We start from the raw sequence: 23,534 nt of genomic DNA, 5'->3' as shown, positions 1-23,534 counted from the left end.
AGTGTTTGTAATTCTTCTCAACCAGGATTAGCTTCTCAACCGAAGCCTCTGTGAAATAACATGGGACCCAAAACTGAACCCTGTGGAACTCCACCAGTAATGTGTAGTGCTGAGGGTTCAGTTGCATCGAGTGGTGAAGTTGTATAGTCCAAAAAACGACTCCTCTGGCGATGTTTCTTCACGACACAGACAGTGACCAAGTCTTCATCACTTAAATCACGTGAAGAAAAAAATAACCACGTATAATTGTCAGGAGAAACATCGCGGTCTTTAAACTCCGACATTAGTGACGGTCAGAGACAAGTGAACCTGATGAATAATCCTGGATATTAAATTTACAGTTTCCTAATCCTCACAAAACACAGACGTCAACAGAAACATGTTTGTGTTGATGAAGAACTTCAGGAAAACACTCAACTTTTTTTAAAACACGACGCTGCAAAGTAATTTTCAGTTTTTTTATTGTTATTTCTACATCAGATAAATACAGAGAAAAAAACATAGCGCCACCCTGTGGAGAGACAAAGATGAAAATGTTGTCCACACATATTCTGCTCACAATTTAATTCTAAGAAATTTTTTCTATCTTAAATAGGATTCAGTTTCACTTCAGTTGTTTTGAGGTAGAATTCTTAATTAAAAAAAAAAAAAAAGTTCTTCTGTTGCTTCGGTTTTTATAACTGGGATCAAACAAAGATCCATCTGGATCTAATTTATTCTACTTCACTGTAATTCTCACTACCCATCATCATCATCATCATCATCATCATCATCGTCATCATCATCATCTTCATCAGACAGAGAGAGATACAAAAACAAACGAGACAAGGACACTGTTTATCTTCCGTACCTGTAAAAGCCCTAAATGACCTCTGTTCATAGCACCACCATTAGAAATAAAGTTGTATCAAATGTTTGGTCAGACTTTGTGAAGAAGGCACATCCTGACAAACAGAAACACGGCGACATCAAACAGCTACTTCACTGAGGTCAAACTGAAAAACTTTCTAACCACAAACGTTTCACATTAAAACATCTGGATTTACAAGACGTAGACAGTAGAAGGCGTCTGAAGCCGGGTCAGCTCACACTTCCTGTCTGCTGTGACTCAGGTGAAGACTCAGGTGAATCCAGTCTCACAAGAGAAGACGATGTCGAGACTCACTGACATTTCCACACAAATAAACTGGAAACAGGAGGAAACAGAAGAATGAATGTTTGAAAGCAGAGCGAGTCTCTGCTGATTCAGATTTAAGTCAGATCTCACCTGCAGTCGCTGCCTCCGGCACTGATGACGTATTTATCGTCACAGGAGAAGCGGATGTTGGTCACATGAGCAGAGTGACCGAAGTACCGCTTGTGTTTCGCCTGGAAAAACATCAGCAGCTGATGAGGTCACACAAACACCCAACTCATCCGAGTCTTTCAGGTGCAAAGTTCACTTACAAATTTTTCAGAGCAGGGGAAGTCAAAGAGCTTGATGAGACCAAAATCATCTCCTGTCACCAGGTTGATGCCGGCGTGGGAAACACAAGCACAGTTCACGTCTGCCTTTTCAGCATTACGTGGCCAAACCCCGAGAACCTCGTCCCCCAGGACGCTAGAAAGAAAAAGACCAAGACTGATCAATTTCCGAGAAATGCCACAGCCTCACAGTTTCTTCAGGTGAACAATAAAGATGTTTCCAGACATGAACTGAAGTCTCATGTTCCTCACATGTCCCTTACATGTTCCTCACATGTACATCACATGTCCCTTAAATGTTCCTCACATGTCCCTCACATGTACATCACATGTTCTGGAACTTTTCCTGCAGTCCCCCATAAAATGTCTGGAGAATGTGTTGATGAGGTGATTCTCACACTATTGGTTGTTTCTTAACTGTCTTCTAATTGGTTGGTTCTTAACTGTTTTCCAATTGGTTGGTTTGTAACCAACCAATTGGAAAACAGTTCCAATTGGTTGAGCTCTACTGCAAGTCCCCACATCATCATCTGTGGACCAGCCTCACCTGGTCCAGGTTGCCCAGGTGATCCTCTCTATGAGGGACTGCTCCGTTACCATCTTCCCTGAGGGAACTTCATGCACCTGTCTGGTGTAGGTGCTGGAGGACACCTGGAGCAGAACAGGAAAACCTTCAGCTGCTGCATCAACATTACACTGAGCCATCAGGAAAAGGTCAAAGGTCCCAGCAACAAGAACATTAACAGCAGTTTAACCTGCATCTGCACAAAACTAATAATAAATCCATAAACAGATTCTTCATGTGAATAAAACAAATGTGTAAAAGCTTCTGGTTTCTGTTTCAAACACATTTGAGCAGACACACAAAACAAAACTCAACATCCAGAGTGGGCGGAGGTTTTCAATCTTTAACCTGGATGTGTTTGCTGTCTGCAGAGAAGTCGATCTGGAAGACGAAGCCGGGGACGTCCTTACAGTAACCAATCCGGTTGAGGGACGGTCCAAGAGAAAGGTCGTAAAAATCCACAGCACTTTCAACTGAACCCACCGCTAAGAACCGGTTATCTGGGCCAAACCTGAACCACAGGAAAAACACAGGTTGAATTGATTGAAGAACAAAACACACAAGTGTGTAACACCGACGTCCTGACAAATGCCCGACGAGCATCCGGACAGACGTCCAGACCTTTTACCTGATGTCCTCGATGGCGACGCTGCGGTCTCTCTTCTTGCCCCAGACAGTGAGGGAGTTGACGAGCAGGACGATGAACTCGCCGTTCTCCATGCCGATAGAAACCATCTCTCCGTTGGGGCTGTAGGACGTGCACTTGGCAGGATGACCCAAACTCACCTTGTTGAGAAGTTTCTGAGAGAGAAGGAGAAGTGGAAGGATGAGAACTTACACCAGGGGAAGAGGACGATCTGATCCTCAGCTCAATCTTTACCTTATCAGCCAGGTCCCATATCCTGATGGTCCCGTCGTCACTGGCGGAGATAAAGACGTCTTTGAAAGGGTGAGTTGCCAAACCCCAGATTCCCCCCTGAGTGTGTCCGTTGATCATCGTGTTGGAGGCTGCATTCTTCTCTCCAACCTCTATGATCTCTCCATCTTTAGTTCCCACCAGGATCTTTCCCTGATTCACCGGGAACGAAGAGACGAGTCAGAGACGTCCAGAGAAGGACAAAGTCAAACAGTGAGGATCATTCTACGCAGACCCACAACGTCTCAACACAAGTGTCTCTAACATCTGGAACCAGTTGATTCAAATGTGTTGTTTTAAATTACTTTCATTTCATTTCATATGAATGTTCAGTTAATTCTGCTGAAGACATTTTATTCTTCTCACACCTTCCCTCTGCAGACAGATCGGACGTTCTCCACCGGCTGACCCGTCTCCAGTTGAAATGCTCGGCAGCGTTTCATCTCCTGGTCCCAAAGCTTCACAGCGCCCCCTTCTTTAGTCCTGAGAAACACACCAACAGAACCATGTATAATGATAACAACTAGATGGATATACACTATGATTACTCATGTACACCACCATCACCAACAACAAAACTGTCACCACTGCTCCATCTGTTCAAACACTGGTTCACGTCTTTGTGTTTGAGAACTCACGGTCGTTCCTTCCCGCCTGTGACGATGAGTCCGTCCCTCAGGGTCGTGTACATGGTGAAGACCGGACCACTGTGCGCCTTTGCCACCACCCGAACAAGGAAGTGCTCCCTCCACACAAATACGTCTCCGTTTATCGCACCAGTGAAGGTCAGGTTGTTCTGGATTAGAAAAATACTGACTTGCATCGAACTGGACATTTATACATTTTATTTGAAGTTACAAATGTAAAACGTTTCTCTTACTGCACCAAACGCCACAGACAGCATGGTCTGCATGCGGCCGTCCTCCACTGAGCCGATCACACCTTTCTTGTACACAAGTGAACCTCCAACCAGAGTCCAGAACTTGATGTGTTTAATTCCTACTGACACAAACTGGGTGTCAGAGTCGGGTCTGAACTCCACGACGAAGATGCGCTCAGCGTGGCCACCTTTACTGGTCACCCTGGTGCCTGGCAGAGAGGTCAGAGGTCAGCCTGTATGCCCCCGTATGGAACATTCATTGTGACATGTTTACTTTGCTTTAGTCTCTACGACATGAAAAACCACAAAACAAAGCTGAGACCTGGATCCAGAATAAAGTTCCTTTAACTTTGTTTTATGAAATAAATCTTTACGTTATCAAACCACTTCCTGTTTCCTTTCTTAGCTCTACTATAAGAACTCCACAATCATGTGTAGGGTTGTTTGGCCTTGGTGGAGGGATACGTTGTACTGAGTCTGATTTTAGTTCTTCATTGTTTTAAACTCAATCCCTAAAACATTCAAATGACGTTACTGCACCGGGCAACTCGTTCAACAGGCTTTCCTGAGAAAACACTTCTGCCTCTTTATCATTTATATATTTTTAATCTGAATGAAATATGTGGTACCTTCCTGCCACCTCCACACGGTGATGGTGTGTTCAGGTTCCACTCCCACAGACAGCAGCAGCTTTCCTGTAGCGCTGAAGTTGACATAGCCAACACCTTTTGCATGGGAACAGCGGAGGATGGACAGCGTCTGCTTTGTCATGGCGTCCCACACGTGGATGGATGGAGCCAGACCTGTGAGCAGAGATGAGAACCGTAGAAACCAAACACCTGAAGAAACTAAGAACCGAGGCAGCACGTAGCCCCAGACCTGAGGGTCTACACTGGCAGGGAAACCAAGGAACCACTGGACCAAGGAACTAAAGTGTTGAGAGGACAGGGGCCACAGCATCTTCAAGGCTCAAGGTTCTTTATCATCCTACTTGAGGTTCCACAGTTCTTAGAAACTGTGGAACCACTAACCCTGGTCATTTAAGATCCACAGTTCATACCAAAGATGGCACAGCATCAAGTACAAGTTAATACCAAGAACCGTGGTGCCTTGGGCCGAATGTTCAAAAGGAACCAGCTCAGGTCCTGAGCATCTTTGCAACTGTGGAACCAAGGATTTAAGGAAACAACCAAACAGCTGTTCCAAGGTTTGGGAACAAACAAGAAAAGAGGAACAGCAGAAAATAGAAAGATTCTGAATCAAGGCGTCGACCGACCAATGGACCCAACAGAAGGAGAAGAACAACTAGGGAACCGAACAGGAATGAGCTGCTGAACTAAAGATGAAGTGGAACCAAAGGAACAATGATGGAGTTTCAAGGGAACAAGATTCAGGAGTTGTGGGCAGCGAAACATTGAGGATTTTCCTTCTGTTCAGGTGCAGGAGGGGACAGGTGCTACATGCTGATTCAACACAGCAGAACTGCTGAGTCACTGCGAGTCGGGAAAATCAGAACTGCTTTTCTATATTCACACATTTACAGCAACAGTATTTACACATCATGATCACACAGGACGTCCTTCGTCTTAAAGTCACTGAATCTCAGACAAGTCGTATCTGACTCGTATTTTGAGTTGAGTCGTGTTAACCACTGAAAACAACCGAACAAATGAAACATGACGACAAAAACAACCTAAACAAACTGATCGGTTTCAAACATTCTCTCTGCTCACGTCTCTTGGGACGAACCTCAGGGCTCCGTATTCGGCCTTATACTTTTATTATATATTATATTATGTATGTGACCTTGAGGATGAGAATAACTTCTCTCGTTGCTTTTTAAAAATTGGTTTTGAAGAACTCAATGAACTAGAATCTCTGTAAGTTCTTTGTTTCATGTTTTGAAACAAAAGTCTTTCTAGTACAGTTTACTCTTCACTGACAAGTCTTACCAAGTTTCTCCAGTAGGGGGCCCATCTGAAAAACTGCTCTGGAGTCTTCTCAGTTAAACTGATGTTACTACATGTTTTGTTTCTGTTCGACACTCAGTCAAACTGTCTTTTTAAATGTGATCTATCAATACAACATCATCATCATGAATATCTGGAGTGCAGCTCTGAACCAAACAGACGGAGGGATCGTTCCATGTGATCACGACAGCGTTGTCATGCCTGACGCTCACGTCCTGACGCTCACGTCCTGACGTTCATCGTATAGAAAAGAAGAATCACTTTCACAAACACCACAAACAAAAAACACTCCAACAGAATAACTCGGCTAATTCAACATGCTGACACGAGGCTGTGAACAGGGCGCCGTGCTGCCACGCTCACACTCATGTGGAGAAATATGAAAACGCTAATGATTCCAAATTAAAATGAATTCAATTAGTTTGGTAACTTGTCAAATCAATATCATCTTCCACTTGATACAATATTTTACGGTTGTCTTTAGCTAAGACAGTTAAAGTAGTTGTTATGGCAACAGCTCAGCTGGCATCATGTGTCCAAAGTGTGGAACTTGTTTGTGTTGTCGTTGGAAGAAAACTTCTGATGATCTTGTGAGATGCTGTTGATGCTAAAATGATCAATTAGTGAGTTTATAAAGCTGGCTCCTCCCTCAGGGGGCATCACTGGTGACGCAGCGTTTTCATCTGAAACCACATCAGTGGACACGTGTCTCTGAGGTGGGGGGGGGGGCTGATACTCACCGGACACTTCAGCCTCTAAACACCGAGAGCAACGACACCAACAGGTGAAACACCAGTGAGCGTGAACACGGTCATGTGCGTGAATGGGTCAGTGATGAGTGAGTCTTACCTGGCAGGTCAGTGATGTCACCTGATGATGGCGTGAAGCGGTGACGATGAAGCAGTGGAAAAGAACAGAAGTGCGATGGGCAGAAAGCAGCTGATTCATGCATGAGAACAACATGATGATCAACGTTGCAACGACGAAAAAAGATTTTTGTGTTGTCAAAAACTGTTGGTCACTAATTTCCCTCAAGGGACAATGACGTCTCCTATTGTGTTGTATTGTCTCCTATTGTGTTGTATTGTGTTGTATTGTCTCCTATTGTGTTGTATTGTGTTGTATTGTCTCATATTGTGTTGTATTGTGTTGTATTGTCTCCTATTGTGTTGTATTGTCTCATATTGTGTTGTATTGTGTTGTATTGTCTCATATTGTGTTGTATTGTGTTGTATTGTCTCCTATTGTGTTGTATTGTGTTGTATTGTCTCATATTGTGTTGTATTGTCTCATATTGTGTTGTATTGTCTCCTATTGTGTTGTATTGTCTCCTATTGTGTTGTATTGTCTCCTATTGTGTTGTATTGTCTCCTATTGTGTTGTATTGTCTCCTATTGTGTTGTATTGTCTCATATTGTGTTGTATTGTCTCATATTGTGTTGTATTGTCTCCTATTGTGTTGTATTGTGTTGTATTGTCTCCTATTGTGTTGTATTGTCTCATATTGTGTTGTATTGTCTCATATTGTGTTGCATTGTCTCATATTGTGTTGTATTGTCTCCTATTGTGTTGTATTGTCTCATATTGTGTTGTATTGTGTTGTAATGTCTCCTATTGTGTTGTATTGTCTCATATTGTGTTGTATTGTCTCCTATTGTGTTGTATTGTGTTGTATTGTCTTCTATTGTGTTGTATTGTCTCATATTGTGTTGTATTGTCTCATATTGTGTTGTATTGTCTCATATTGTGTTGTATTGTCTCGTATTGTCTCATATCGTGTTGTATTGTCTCATATTGTGTTGTATTGTCTCTTATTGTGTTGCATTGTCTTATATTGTGTTGCATTGTCTCATGTTGTGTTGTATTGTCTCCTATTGTGTTGTATTGTCTCATATTGTGTTGTATTGTGTTGTATTGTCTCCTATTGTGTTGTATTGTCTCATATTGTGTTGTATTGTCTTCTATTGTGTTGTATTGTCTCATATTGTGTTGTATTGTCTTCTATTGTGTTGTATTGTCTCATATTGTGTTGTATTGTCTTCTATTGTGTTGTATTGTCTCATATTGTGTTGTATTGTCTCATATTGTGTTGTATTGTCTCCTATTGTGTTGCATTGTCTCATATTGTGTTGTATTGTCTCCTATTGTGTTGTATTGTCTTATATTGTGTTGTATTGTCTCATATTGTGTTGTATTGTCTCCTATTGTGTTGCATTGTCTCCTATTGTGTTGCATTGTCTTATATTGTGTTGTATTGTCTCATATTGTGTTGTATTGTCTCGTATTGTCTCATATCGTGTTGTATTGTCTCATATTGTGTTGTATTGTCTCATATTGTCTCGTATTGTCTCATATCGTGTTGTATTGTCTCATATTGTGTTGTATTGTCTCCTATTGTGTTGTATTGTCTTATATTGTGTTGCATTGTCTCATGTTGTGTTGTATTGTCTCATATTGTGTTGCATTGTCTCATATTGTGTTGTATTGTCTCGTATTGTCTCATATTGTGTTGCATTGTCTCATATTGTGTTGTATTGTCTCATATTGTGTTGTATTGTCTCATATTGTCTCGTATTGTGTTGCATTGTCTCATATCGTGTTGTATTGTCTCATATTGTGTTGTATTGTCTCATATTGTCTCGTATTGTCTCATATCGTGTTGTATTGTCTCATATTGTGTTGTATTGTCTCCTATTGTGTTGTATTGTCTTATATTGTGTTGCATTGTCTCATGTTGTGTTGTATTGTCTCATATTGTGTTGTATTGTCTCATATTGTGTTGTATTGTCTCGTATTGTCTCATATTGTGTTGCATTGTCTCATATTGTGTTGTATTGTCTCATATTGTGTTGTATTGTCTCGTATTGTCTCATATTGTGTTGCATTGTCTCATATTGTGTTGTATTGTCTCATATTGTGTTGTATTGTCTCGTATTGTCTCATATTGTGTTGCATTGTCTCATGTTGTGTTGTATTGTCTCATATTGTCTCATATTGTGTTGTATTGTCTCATATTGTGTTGTATTGTCTCATGTTGTGTTGTGTTGTATTGTCTCATATTGTGTTGCATTGTCTCATGTTGTGTTGTATTGTCTCATATTGTGTTGCATTGTCTCATATTGTGTTGTATTGTCTCATATTGTACCCTTCAGTATCGTGTTTCGTTTCATAACTTGTCGTATTGTGTCAGAACATGTTTCGTGTCTTGTTGCATTATATTGCGACATGTCGTTAGCACAGCGTGTTTCTCCAGGTGGAGGCTCCAGGACGAGATGTGTCCATGTTTGTGGATAATAAGCGACATTGACTTCCTGTCATGTGACTCACCGATCTGTCCGGTGGCGATGATGTTTTGGTATTTTGGATGTTGGTTGACAGTGAGACAGAGGATGTCGTCAGTGTGTTCCAGGTAGAAACTCTGAGTTCCTGTCGGGACAGGAAGCAAAAGTGTTACAACATCAACAGCAACATTTATTGTAAGAAGCCCAGTCTGAGAGGTTCACTGACCGGCGGACAGGTTCTGGATCACCACGGCGGCAGCAGTGTGGAAGACGATGTCAGCACCGTCGTTGAGGTAATGCAGGTTGTTGCGACAGTCGAAGCCTCTGTACCCAAAGACGTGCTCCAAGACCAGCTCCTGAAAAACAAACAGCTGTTTAAAGCGACGTCTGGAGTCAGAGGACTGAGCGTGAGCGAGACCTCGTACTGACCTCCACCACTTTCTTCTTCTTGGTCACGTTATTCTTCAGCAGTTTGTCCGGCAGCGGTGCAGCTCGACTCACTGGAGGCCTGAACGGGACAAAGTGGCAAAGTTCAGAAACTATTCAGATTAAACTTAAAATTATTTTTTGTCCAGACTCGAATCCAGAAAGAATGCAAGTGGTGGAGTATCGTGTATTTATCCTTTGACTCTGTACCTCTCCTCCACAGGAAGCTCTTTGTGCTGCAGGTGAGGTTTGGTTCCTGACATGTTCCTGATGTTGGGAGAGTAGATCTTTGTGACGTAGTCCACCACCTTCTCCCGCGCCACATCGCTGTCGTAACCTGAAAACACAGAACGTTCACAACATCTGACAATGAAGAAGCAGCTACAACATTCTACGTGTGTTGCTCTCAAGATCGTTTTACCTCCGTCCTCCTCGGTGTCATCGTCCGACTCCTCGCTGTCCACAGCTTTACTCTCTTTGTGTCCCGGTGGCTCTCTGCTCCAGATCATCAGTGCCGTGTCAGCCCCGCCCACTGACAGCAGCAGGGAGTCGTCATTGGACCATCGGACATTCGTGACGTTGGTGCTGTGACCCACGTACTTCTTGAACTTCGCAAACTGGCCCTGAGGTTGTATAGTTTCAGAAAATGTCAGAGTGAGAAGAAAACGAGATCTGATAATGGACAGAGTCAGAATCTCACCCTGGACGGGAAGCTGAACAGTTTGAGGAACCCGAAGTCGTCTCCGCTGGCGAGCAGTTTGCGATCTCTGGTGAGGGAGGCAGCGTTAACGAAGCTGAGCGTCGGCCATATTCCCTCACAAGTTGGACCCAGAACTGACGTCCAGCTCGCCCAGTCCAGCTTCTCAAACTGGAAACAGAAGCACACGAGTGTTCGCACAAACAGAAACAACCCAATGACCCGTAGAACATGAAGGAAATAAAACCAACCTCAGCCACACTGATGTTCTGTTTGCGTCCTCGAGGAGCCTCGAAGAACAGCTGCTCTTTAGCTCCGGTGTTCACCTGCAGTAGTTTACCTGTGCAGGAAAATATCTTCTGAATCTGAACATGACACTAGTCTGATGTGCGCTCTCCTCCAACACCGTGATGGAAACAGTGATGCTGTTAGCAAGGTAAGGACAACGTTTGTCCTGACGTGTTGTTAGCGTGTGCATTTAGTCTGTAACGTTAAGTATGTTTGGTTTTTAGCTTCTTATCACACTTATGTCAATATGCTAATATTTAGAATGATGCTAACATCCCAGATGTTAGATTGACACTAAAGGGACACTTGTATGCTAATGTTAGCATGTTACCCTTTCAGAATACGTCGGATGTTAAACCCGTCTGAGATGGACCAGTGGAGATGTTGATGACATCACATTGAGAATGTACGAGTGGGATTTCAGCTCCTAGGGGGGAACTTAGCGTGTTAGCTTAGCATCAGTGCAGGTGTGTTCACCTCTAGAGTCCCAGTCGATGTGAGTGATGTAGCTGCCGGATCCTTTACAGATGCCAACTCTCTTACTGGTGAGGACGTTATAAATGTCCACAAAGGAATCATGGGACGCCACTGCCAGGTACTTCCCTGCATCTGAAACACACAAAGCTGTGACTCACCGTCGCACAACCACCTTCACCCGTCACACTTGTGCAGTGACTTCAACTACCTTGGGAGAAACGGATGTCAGAGATGAGCTCTCTGCGGTGGTGGAAAGTCACCATGTCCTCCAGAGTGTCGGCGTTCACCACCAGGAAGCTGCCGTCGTTCAGACCGACTGCCAGAGCTTTCCCGTCAGGAGAGAAAGAGCAGCACCGCCCACCTGACAGGAAACACACAGGAAACACACAGGTAACACACAGGTAACACAAAGGAAACACACAGGTAACACAGAGGTAACACAGAGGAAACACACAGGAAACACAAAGGAAACACACAGGAAACACACAGGTAACACACAGGAAACACAGAGGAAACACACAGGTAACACAGAGGAAACAAAGAGGAAACAAAGAGGTAACACAGAGGAAACACACAGGAAACACAAAGGAAACACACAGGAAACACACAGGTAACACACAGGAAACACAGAGGAAACACACAGGTAACACAGAGGAAACAAAGAGGAAACAAAGAGGTAACACAGAGGAAACACACAGGAAACACAAAGGAAACACACAGGAAACACAGAGGTAACACAAAGGAAACACAGAGGAAACACACAGGTAACACAAAGGAAACACACAGGAAACACAGAGGTAACACAGAGGAAACACACAGGTAACACAGGAAACACACAGGAAACACACAGGTAACACAGAGGTAACACAGAGGAAACACACAGGTAACACAAAGGAAACACACAGGAAACACAGAGGTAACACAAAGGAAACACAGAGGAAACACACAGGTAACACAAAGGAAACACACAGGAAACACAGAGGTAACACAGAGGAAACACACAGGAAACACAGAGGTAACACAGAGGAAACACACAGGAAACAAAGAGGAAACACACAGGAAACACAGAGGTAACACACAGGAAACACAGAGGTAACACACAGGTAACACACAGGAAACACACAGGTAACACACAGGAAACACACAGATAACACAGGAAACACACAGGTAACACAGGAAACACACAGGTAACACACAGGTAACACACAGGAAACACACAGGAAACACACAGGAAACACACAGGTAACACACAGGTAACACACAGGAAACACAAAGGAAACACACAGGAAACACACAGGTAACACAGAGGTAACACAGAGGAAACACACAGGTAACACACAGGTAACACAGAGGTAACACACAGGTAACACAAAGGAAACACACAGGAAACACACAGGTAACACAGAGGTAACACAGAGGTAACACACAGGTAACACACAGGAAACACACAGGAAACAAAGAGGAAACACACAGGAAACACACAGGAAACACACAGGTAACACACAGGAAACACAAAGGAAACACACAGGAAACACACAGGAAACAAAGAGGAAACACACAGGAAACACACAGGAAACACACAGGTAACACAGAGGAAACAAAGAGGAAACACACAGGAAACACACAGGTAACACACAGGAAACACACAGGAAACACACAGGTAACACACAGGTAACACACAGGTAACACACAGGTAACACACAGGAAACACACAGGTAACACACAGGAAACACACAGGTAACACAGAGGTAACACACAGGTAACACACAGGTAACACAGAGGAAACACACAGGTAACACACAGGTAACACACAGGTAACACAGAGGAAACACACAGGAAACACAGAGGAAACACACAGGAAACAAAGAGGAAACACACAGGAAACACACAGGAAACACACAGGTAACACAGAGGAAACAAAGAGGAAACACACAGGAAACACACAGGAAACACACAGGTAACACACAGGAAACACAAAGGAAACACACAGGAAACACACAGGAAACAAAGAGGAAACACACAGGAAACACACAGGAAACACAGAGGAAACAAAGAGGAAACACACAGGAAACACACAGGTAACACACAGGAAACACACAGGAAACACACAGGTAACACACAGGTAACACACAGGTAACACACAGGTAACACACAGGAAACACACAGGTAACACACAGGAAACACACAGGTAACACAGAGGTAACACACAGGTAACACACAGGTAACACAGAGGAAACACAGAGGAAACACACAGGTAACACACAGGTAACACAGAGGAAACACACAGGAAACACAGAGGAAACACACAGGAAACAAAGAGGAAACACACAGGAAACACACAGGTAACACACAGGAAACAAAGAGGAAACACACAGGAAACACACAGGTAACACACAGGAAACAAAGAGGAAACACATAGGAAACACACAGGTATATAATCAGGTGAGTAACTTGTTTCCCGTGTCTCACCTTTCTTCAGTTTGCGGACTGCGACCATGCGGTGATTGGCTGACAGCTCCCAGATCCTCAGAGTTTTGTCGTCACTGACGGTGGCGCAGACAGGAAGTAGAGGGTGAGCTGCCAAACCCCAGACCTCCCCCTCCATGTGACCCTGAACATGACACACACACACACACACAGGTAACGTTTATCACTGAGGGAACAGCCACCTGTTTGATCCAGATTTTCACAGATTAATATTTTTACCTGTCGCCTCTTCTCCATCATTCTCACCTGAACCAGCAGCGTCATGGGTCCGCTCTTGTCGATCTCCAAGATTTCTCCATTTTTGGTTCCCAGCAGGATGTGACCATGTCCCAGGGTGATGGCTCTGATGGACGGGTTGTCCTCCAGCAGCAAACCTGAACCAGAACCACAACAATGTAAACACAGAGGAGACGAAGGGAACGTAAATGCTTTGTGACAGCAGGTGAGCGACACCTTTAGAAGACGGAGACAGAGCGGCTCTCTTGATGGCGTACGTCTTCAAACATCTCTCAAACATGTCGTCCCACAGCTCCACGATTCCGTCCTTCCCCCCCGTCACAAAACCCTGGACAGTAATTGCAGGACAGAAAACAACAAAGAAAAGAAAATGCTGATCTTCAGATATTTGAGTATTTATTGATGTTTTATTGTCAGACTGAATATATGGAAGTTCAATTAAAAATGGATGGATGGTGTGTAACCTTGTCAAGGGAGCACATGGCGAACACGGGGCCGTCGTGGGCTTTGATGGTCTTGATTAGAGTTGTGTCTCTCCAGATGTAAACGTCTCCATTCGTGGCTCCAGAGAAAACCAGGTCCTCAGATCGACCATAACACGCAGACATCATCGTCTCTTGTTTCCCCAGGTTCCCAAATATCCCTCGTTTAAATGTCAGGCCGCCCCCTGCAGACCGAGGACGGACACACTTTTAATTATGTTGGGAAAACAGATTTACTATAATGTTGTGATATCTCAGGTGTGATGCTTGTTTCTCTGATAACATGTTTCCTTCCTCTGGTCTTTAGTTTGAGGAATGAAATGATGAAAGTGGACGAAGCCTGAATTTACCTGAATGTTGCCAGAACTTGATGTGTTTCATCCCCACAGTCACCAGCTTGTCCATCCTGAAAGGATTACTCCTCACCACGAAGATCTTCTCTTTGTGGCCCCTGAACAACACAAACCATCAGGTGTGTTGTGTTCATGTGTGTGTTTTGAGGTGTGTTCAGGTGTGTTGTGTTCAGGTGTGTTGTGTTCAGGTGTGTACCTAGCCTTGGCCAGTCTCTCTCCTTTCTTCCAGTCCCAAATAACGATGGAGTGACAATCATCGATTCCGACTGAAACCAAACTCTTCCCGTCGGCTGCGACAGACACAGAATCATGAAGAGGTGATGATGTAGAAGTTGTGATTCAGATGTGATGACCAGTGATGACGTACCTGTGAACTCCAGGGCACACACTCCTCTGCTGTGGTGTCCCTTCAGCAGTGATAAACACTTCAGGGTCTGGATGTCCCAGACGTGGACGGCTGGGTCTCTGCCCACCTGAGCACACAGACAGCCAATCAGAAACAGTCTCGGCCAGTCTGACATTAACCTGCTGCAGTCTGTACCTGTGCAGAGGCCACGTAGTCTTTGAGTGGGTGGACGGTAAGGCCGAGTATGTCGTCGTCATGGCCGAGGTAAAACCTCTGACTGTGCTGCAACCGGTTGTAAACAATGGCGACGGCAGCCACATGGTACACCACCTCCCCCGTCTGACTGTAGAACAGGTTGTTACGACAGTCAAACCCCCGATACCTTCAGAAAAAAGAAAACAGGACCGCCACAATAAAAGTCTGAGAAGACCTGGTTGTTATGATAAATCTGTGTTTTCAGTCTGTTTGATCTTTTTGATTTTACCCATGAACAAACTGCAGACGAAGCCCTTCTTCCGGAGCTTTCTGCCGCTTCAGAGAGCCAATCAGCTTCTTCCTCAGCTGAGGCAGGTCTTCCTTGTACACCTGCAGAGGGACACAGGTGAGTCAGACAGGTTTTTCATGGTTCTTTTACAGCACTTGATGGGGTTTATCTCCTGGTGACCTGGCGTTCGTAGCTTGTCTGAGCTTCCTGTTCGATGTCCGAGTCAAGCTCTGGGACGTCCGATAGGTCAGAGTCCGACTCACCACTGTTGGAGTCGGCGTAACCCTCTGAAGACACCACCCAGAGAAAACACATTGTTAACAGCATGTTAGCGTTATATGGTTACTTAGGGAAAACAAATAGAGCAGATGAATCAGGGCTTGTTTGAGGATAACAAAAATAGTTTGTTCAGTTGTGTGGTTAAAATTTGTTTGTGTATCAGAACAAGGTCGGAGTCTGTAAATCTTGGTCTTACCTTGTAAAAGCGGCTCCAAGACACCATTCATGACGCCTTCAGGCAGGAATCTCCACTGGAAGACTGCATGGTCCGCACCACCAGTGCTGACAACCCACTGCAGGTCATTGGACCAGCGAACATTGGTTGCATGGGCAGAGTGACCAATGTACTTCTTGAATTTGGCTCCTGTTTGAAGAAGAAGAGAAAAAAATGAATGGAGGAGTTCATAAAGTGGTTTGCTCCATCAACTCATCTGGAAACTGAGACATGAAGGACAAACTGCGCAGACAAAGTGTGAGTCCAGAAGAATGTTGAATCCTTTACTTTCCCTCATAAAATCTGATGTTTCAACTTTCAACATTTGTAAATAAGTCAATCAAAGAATCAGGGTTGCCCCTCACTGACCTTTCTTCAGGCAGGGGAACCTGAAGAGTTTGACAAGGCCAAGGTCGTCTCCGGTCACCAACACCGCACTGCTGTAGTTGGCATCCACAGAGTTCACATTAGAGATGTTGGAGTATTTGGGCCATATACCATTCACCTCAGCCCCAACAACGCCTGTCCACGTCATCCAGTGGATCCCCTTCGCCTCCTCTTTAGGAACCAGCTTACCTGCTGGAGGACAAAGGACAAGGTTAAAAGGTCAGGAGTCACTGGTCTTCAGGAGGTAAGTAAGGATAATGTCTCAGGTCAAGTCCAAGTACAATCAAGAATAAAAGAAACTGAGTTTCAGTGCGGTACCTGGCATCCTGTAGAAGAGCCGTTCTCCAGCACCGTCATTGGTCTGCAGGAAGCGACTATCGACCGACCAGTCCAGGTGGGTGATGAAGGAGGTGGAACGGGAACATTCACCCACCTTCTTATAGCGCTGGGCAACGGCGTAGATATCCACCAGCCCATCGTTTGATCCCACTGCCAGGAAGGAACCATCTGGAGAAAATTTGAGCTCATGGATCACCTCCTTCCTGTCCTTGATGTGTACGACCTCTGTCATGTCCCTGAAGACAAACGTTTGTTATTTCACATTCATGTTCAGTATCGTTTTTCTCAATAATTGTTTTCCAACCAGAAACTGAACTCTGTTACCAAACAATGGCAACTTTCCACCCAAACGGACCAATACGATGTGTGGAGTTCAACAAGGCTCAGTCCTTGGACCCCTTAGACTAACACAAGCTAAATGTGGGGGTCATCTACTGTAGCTAACTGCTTTGAGCTAACCAAACCCTAGCCCGAGTAAGAGAGGTCACCTGACACGCAGCACGGTGAAGGATCCGTCTTTCATGCCCAGAGCGAGCTGAGAGCCGTCGTTGTTGAAGGAAACACTGCGAACAGATTCCTCCATGTTACATCGAGCTAGCAGAGTGTGGTCAAGAAGACTCCAAAGCCTGAAAGACAGAAAGGACAGAGATTAACTCAGAGAATACGCTGCCTGGTGGCAGAGCTGAGGTAGTGTTGTCGGTGGGATCGACTGACCTGACAGAGCGGTCATCACTCCCAGTGACAGCCACCGGTTGTTTGGGATGTAGGTCGAGTGCCCACAGCTCGCCCTCGCTGTGACCTTGCATTAGCAGAACCGGTTTGTCCCGGTCTCGGACCATGACCTCGAAGATCTCGCTGTCCTGAGTCCCTGCCAGGATCCGGTCAGCCTTCCAGCAAACACTGCGGATCGACAGACCTAAACAGAAAAACTTACACTCAAACCAGACCAACGTTTTACGGTAGCAGCGGGAATTTAAAGTCGTAGTAGTTTCAAACTGCTGCAGCATTTCACTGATGTGTTCATGTGTTTTTCAGGTGCACCAGCTGTTGTTAGAGGTTTGAATGACACAGTAGAGTCACGGTCCACATGTTTGAAACCTAAACCAATGAAAACCTCAGAATCAAAACCAGGTAAAGACTTTGACAGAACATTTGAGTTCTTTCCCTGTGAATTTAGGGTGTGTGTTACAAACGTCTGTGTAATGTTGTGTTCTCTTGTCCTGTGTTGATATTCAGAATTATTCTTCATTATTACTGAGTCACTTCTTATAGTTTGTGTTCAGAGCATTTTATAAACAGTCTGAGTGAAGTTTGAGTTCATCCTACCTGGTTTATCTGCACTGAAGATAGTTTTCATCTAATTAAACAGAATTTTCTTCATCACCGTTCACGTGCCCGGTTTATATATAAGTTTGAATGATTTACTGAACTGATGTTATTTTTTCATACATCACATGTCAACACAATCTTTAGTCTTTTCAAAAATAAATCAATTCAGCTCCGTATAAAGCGTTGAACCGACAAAACGAACATTGTGCTTTGAAGGGAAATAACGACAGAGAAAGTGATTCTGTGAATGTTGTTGCCGTGACGGAGATCAGGTCCTGGGTCTGTGTCTCAGTCTGACAGGTCTGAGGTCCAGGGACCAGGGACCTGACTCCTGACGCAGCAGTTGGTGGATCTGATAGTGATCAGGTTTTATTTTGATATACATGTCGGTGTCCAGACCTTTGTATCCCTGCTCGGCCTCTCTCAGGTCGATCTTGGTGATGGGTTTGAAGTCGACGTCCCACAGTCTGATGCAGCCGTCCCGTCCTCCGGTGGCAAATCCTTCCTCACAGGAGTGCATGCTGAAGATCCCTGCCTGCACCGCAAATACAAAACAGGACAAAATAAGATTGCCCATGAGCCTCGTTGCCTCTCTTCCCATCTCCCTGCCCCCTCAGTTGGGGGGGTAGTTGTCTTTCTGTTTGAATAGAGAATATAAATGAAGCTTCATCTGGTTGCCATGGTAACATCACAATGGTATCACTAGCAGCATCCGCACTTTCAGGCGCAGTACTTCACAGTACTCCAGTACTCCACAGTACTCCACAGTACTACAGTACTCCATGCTAGTTCAAATGCACCAATGAACCAACGTCCTCGTGGGTCAAACGTTTTATCATCGGAGGTGAAGACTGCAGCTTCTTCTTCTTCTTCTTCTTCTATGGTTTAATGTGTCTCTACTTCCTGTGATTGGTCCAACAAAGCGTCTTCACTGTGAACCAACAGAACCAGGTTCAGTTTGATCCAGACCCAGAACTCCTCTTCTGGTCTGACTTAATTTTGGTGCATCTGGACCGGTCTGATTTTTTTAGGTCTGAACCGAACAAGGTGTGAAAGAGAACCAAGTAAAGATTTGTGTGATTCATTACCCCGTGTGCAGCCTGAACAGTTCGGATCAGAGTGACTCCTCTCCACACGTAAACGTCTCCGTTCAGAGCTCCAGAGTAGGTCAGCTCGTCTTTAGCTGCACAAACACACAGGATGGTCTGCAGGTCGCCCGTCTTCCCAAAAATCCCTCGCTTCGGAGTCAGAGCATTTCCACAGAGAATCCAGAACTACAGAAACACACAGTTTGTATATTATACATTTAATTAATATGACGTTCAATGGAAAGTTGTTAACCTGGATTAACATGAAGCTCCTGTTTAACCTTGATGTGTTTGACTCCACAGCTGACGAGTCGACTGGACTGGAAGGGATCCCACGCCACGTCAAAGATCTGCAGGGACGACATCATCAATACATGACTGAACCTGATCAGAGGTAAACCTGAGATCTTGTTGTACGTATGTTTAAATTCTTACATGTTCATATTAAAGGTTCAGTGTGTAGGATTCAGTGACATCTAGTGTTGAAGTGTCATGTTGCAGCTGAACACCCCTCCCCTCCCCCTCTCCTTCCAAACATGAAGAAGAACCTGCGGCAGCTTCAGTCGTCATAAAAACTCTAAAGGTTTTATTTTGTTCTGTCTGGACTCATGTAAAAAACACGGAGGCCTCCGTAGAGAGGGTCCCCTCCATGTAAATATAAAGTATTTGAATATAAAGTATTTAAATATGAAGTATTTAAATATATAGGTTATTTTCTGGGGTAAAGAAAACTACAAATCAAACAAGTTAGATAAAACAAACTAGTGAAAACATCATGAGGATTATTCTACATTCAATTTCTGCCAAAAGATACTTTCACCTGAATCTGACACACTGGAGCTTTAAGTTTTTATATTTTTATCATTAAAAAGTCTCAAAACAAAAACACATTTCTGATCAATAATCAATTAAAAGAATGATTTTCAGGTAAATCATCTTTTAAACCACAGGATGAGTTGATGAGTCTTTTCCTCTTCTGTCTCTTTAAATGTAAATAATGAAGAGTCGTACTCTGTCCGAGTGTCCGGTCGCCGTGGCAACAACTCGTCCTCTCCTCCAATCCCAAACACACACCGTGTTCTTGGCGTCCAGCCCGACCGACGCCAGCCGCTACGACAAACCACAAACAAATTTACTCCAACACTGACTTTCAAACCACATGATGGGAGGACGCTGTCGTTGGTAAACTGATCTATAACACGTATGTATTCAGTTTACATGGAGGAGTTCCTCAGGGCAGCTTCCTGGAGCCTCAGTATTTCAGTTTTATTTGTATTTATCTTATTTTCATCAAAAAATGATTAAACAATTATTCTCTGAAGTTATTGTTTAATCTTTGGTTCATAAACGAGCTGAAGGTGAAACAGTAAAAATGAACGTTCACCTTTAACGAGATGGAACCAACCAACAGGGATTCTGGGGAAGTGACTCAGTCATGTGATCAGTGACGCATCTTCATGAGGGGGCGTGGTCTCACCTGTCCGTCAGAGTTGAAGGCGAGACAGGCGACTCCGTGTGTGTGGACGTCCCTCAGGATGGACACGGTCTGCATGGCGTACGTGTCCCAGATACAGATGTACGGGTCCTTACCCACCTGACCCGTCGCCACCTGGACCTTATCTGGATGGATGGACAGACTGGGGGGGGGTGAAGACAGAAAGAAAACTTCAGACAGCGCCCCCTGCAGAGTTCAATACAAACACACTGATCATCTGCTCCTACAGAAAACATCCTTCACTTGAATCCCTCATCACATCTTTGTTGAGGACGTGAGGAACTAAAAAGATTTACAGCTACGAATAAACGAGACAAAAAAATATATTTTACAAGTGGAAACAAATACGACACTAAAATATCACGTGACTTATTTATCACGACTGCTCAGTGTTGTCATGCCATTAAGACTGCAGGTCCACCGCCTCACCTGATGATGTCATCGTTGTGTCCCAGGTAGAACTTCTGGGTGTGTTCTCGGGTGTTGTAGACAACGCCAACCCCAGCCACGAAGTACACCACCTCTTTTCCTGCGGTGTAGAACAGGTTGTTCCGACACTGATGACCTCTGTACCCGTGGATCCACTCCAGCCTCAGCTGACACCGAGGAGCAGTCTTATCCGTCATGTTCCGTCAGAACTGGGAACTCGATGTAAACATCCACGAAAAAGTGTAAAACTAGCTTCTCCTCCGTTTGAGGTCTGATCTGTTCTAAGAAGATGAAAGAGTGATATCGCATCTGCCACGAAAACGGTAAAATCCTCGTTCATCCAACTCAGCTGCTGCTCCTAAGGCTGATGGGAACTGTAGTCCATCACCGTGGTCTCTTCAGCAGAGCAACACCCAACTAGACTTCCCATGATTCCAAACTGCAGCTTGTGCTATTAAGACAAATTTGTGCTTCAAACTGACGACACCGAGAGATGAAACTTTTAAGTTGTGTCAATTTATGTCTTTCACTGTAAAACATTTCCATTGGAGGTAAAGTTAAACCTTTAACTTGCAGAAAACTTTGTCCAACGAACAAATAAATCACTGGAGCTAATTAAATAAAATCTGAGGAAAATTAAAAATACAAAAATAAATCTAATTCTGTTGTATATGTATTAAATGTAAAAAATAAATTAAAATCAAACAACTATATTTTGTTCAGGATTTCTTTTCGTAGGAAACGTTAACTCCTGATTCATCGGAATCTAAAAAGTTTTCAGGTAAAATATCAAACACTGATCAATCGATCAATTCTTTGACATCTTGTTTTGAGTTCATACACAAATATGAAACTGGAGGAAATCTGTTTTTACAGATACAAAAATAAAAGATTTCTTAAAAATCACTTTATATACAAGACACTACAAGTAAATAAATACAATTTCAAAACGTAAATAAAAACTTTGATCCATCTGAACTCAGCCGCTCATCTTATTGCTAATTTCATTGATTTACTGTTACTTGAATAATATTATTATATAAAGTTCAATAAAAACTTTGAATTTTATGACGATGATAAAAAAACGGTTTAAAAACAGCAGCTTTTTTTTTATCCACCAAACAAACAAATGTATTTTATCTGAATAATTTGCTGTTGTGATTAAAACGTTTTTTACCACAGTAATGTTGAAATTTACTTCTTTTCTACAAAACATATAGAATTTCTACAGTTTCCAGAGGAAAATATATTCATGTGTTTACTTTATTGATTTGACATCTGTGATATTTGACTATAAATTATAGCAAAAGTCAAAACACGTCATTATTCAAATTTGTAGAGATTTGATATTTTAAATCTTTTAGTTCATTGTTTCAGGTTAAAAATGCTAAAATACGACTTTATTATTGTATCATTCCATGGTTCTTCAAAAGTTCTTTACATGTGACCGGAACAGTTCCAACAGGACCCTTCAAGGACCACAGGGAACCTTCAGGAAACAATAGGAACCAACAGGAAACATCAAGAACCAACAGGAACCTCCATGAACCGAGAGGAACCTTAAAAGACTAAGAAGAACCTTCAGCAACCAACAGAAACCTCCAGGAACCAGGAGGAGCCTACAGGAAACAACAGGAACCTCCAGGAACCAAGAAGAACCTTCAGCAACCAACAGAAACCTCCAGGAACCAAGAAGAACCTTCAGCAACCAACAGAAACCTCCAGGAACCAAGAAGAACCTTCAGCAACCAACAGAAACCTCCAGGAACCAGGAGGAGCCTACAGGAAACAACAGGAACCAAGAAGAACCTTCGGAAAACAACAGGAACCTTCAAGAACCTCCAGGAACCAGAAGGAGCCTTCAGGAAACAACAGAAACCTTTAGGAACCAAGAAGAACCGACAGGAACCTCAGGAAATCAACTGGAACCAACAGGAACCTTCAAGAACCAAGAAGAACCGACAGGAACCTCAGGAAATCAACTGGAACCAACAGGAACCTTCAAGAACCAAGAAGAACCGACAGGAACCTCCAGGAAATATCAGGAACCGTTTAGCAGAGGATGTTCTGTTACAATGTTTTCTGATTCAAACCGGAACATTCCCAGAATTCTGGTTGAAGGTCACAAGACGCAAAGGGAATCCTTCAGAATAAAATGCTCAGAATAATGTTCGGAGCACATGTTCGAGGCTCCGCAGCTCAAACTGAAAACCTGATTCAATCTGAAGCTTCTGGATGAAATGAGACAAAATCCCGGCGCCGTCTGTTCGATGCTGGATCCGGAGATTACACCTCCGCTTCATCACCGGAGAAAACCCGCATCCGCTCCATCACACACCGACTACTGCTGCTGCTATGAGCCGGAGGAGAGGCGCCACGGCCCGGCACACACCCGGAGCAGCTCCCGGTGCCTCAGACAACCGGAGAACACGGACAACGGTGAAGGAAAGACGGAATATTAACGGAAATCTCAGGGATCAGCGACAGGGTCAAGACGGAAAGAATCAACAACACATCCTGTTGTCCCTATCAAAATAAAACAAACGATCGTTTGCGGAATATGAAAGTGATAGAGAGAGAGAGAGAGAGAGAGAGAGAGATATCGAGAGAGAGAGAGATAG

The 23,534-nt window shown here is 43.8% G+C and overlaps 1 protein-coding gene across 6 annotated transcripts; it reads right to left on the bottom strand.

Annotated features, from left to right (window-relative positions):
• Positions 1-444: 444 nt before the first annotated feature.
• Positions 445-23,435, bottom strand: LOC109643652 (EMAP like 6). Of its 6 annotated transcripts, none has more exons than XM_069530624.1 (44): positions 22,723-23,419; positions 20,914-22,572; positions 20,467-20,626; positions 20,001-20,099; positions 19,271-19,339; positions 18,990-19,175; positions 18,301-18,436; positions 17,287-17,488; positions 17,061-17,198; positions 16,552-16,808; positions 16,216-16,425; positions 15,829-15,996; positions 15,534-15,640; positions 15,354-15,454; positions 15,065-15,251; positions 14,891-14,996; positions 14,720-14,813; positions 14,521-14,621; positions 14,153-14,355; positions 13,905-14,016; positions 13,698-13,825; positions 13,434-13,575; positions 11,173-11,325; positions 10,965-11,096; positions 10,451-10,539; positions 10,203-10,370; positions 9,924-10,125; positions 9,713-9,839; positions 9,506-9,584; positions 9,303-9,432; positions 9,123-9,221; positions 6,645-6,665; positions 6,536-6,550; positions 4,455-4,628; positions 3,826-4,034; positions 3,584-3,741; positions 3,314-3,428; positions 2,910-3,098; positions 2,658-2,830; positions 2,378-2,540; positions 2,012-2,115; positions 1,447-1,600; positions 1,268-1,368; positions 445-1,186 (listed from the first exon to the last, which is right to left on the bottom strand). In XM_069530624.1, exons 2-44 carry the CDS (start codon positions 21,108-21,110, stop codon positions 1,162-1,164), a joined length of 5,883 nt encoding a protein of 1,960 aa, XP_069386725.1. In that variant the 5' UTR covers positions 21,111-22,572; positions 22,723-23,419; the 3' UTR covers positions 445-1,161. The 6 variants fall into 6 exon arrangements, with proteins under 6 accessions (XP_069386725.1, XP_069386726.1, XP_019964384.1 ...); XM_069530625.1 differs by having other exon boundaries at positions 20,914-22,882; positions 22,943-23,419; XM_020108825.2 differs by having other exon boundaries at positions 20,914-23,435.
• Between the last annotated feature and the right edge of the window lie 99 nt (positions 23,436-23,534).

This window comes from Paralichthys olivaceus, chromosome 8, assembly GCF_024713975.1.
Source record: "Paralichthys olivaceus isolate ysfri-2021 chromosome 8, ASM2471397v2, whole genome shotgun sequence".
NCBI lineage: Eukaryota > Metazoa > Chordata > Actinopteri > Pleuronectiformes > Paralichthyidae > Paralichthys > Paralichthys olivaceus.
The sequence above is the reverse complement of the archived record's forward strand: the minus strand, read 5'-3'. Positions and strand labels throughout refer to the sequence as shown.

Coding starts and splice junctions, on each gene's coding strand:
- LOC109643652 (XM_020108825.2), bottom strand. CDS start 21,110: ATGACGGATAAGACTGCTCCTCGGTGTCAGCTGAGGCTGGAGTGGATC. Junction 19,340..20,000: donor CGACCGGACACTCGGACAGA/GTACGACTCTTC, acceptor TCGTCCCTGCAG/ATCTTTGACGTGGCGTGGGA. Junction 9,433..9,505: donor AGAAGAAGAAAGTGGTGGAG/GTCAGTACGAGG, acceptor TTTGTTTTTCAG/GAGCTGGTCTTGGAGCACGT.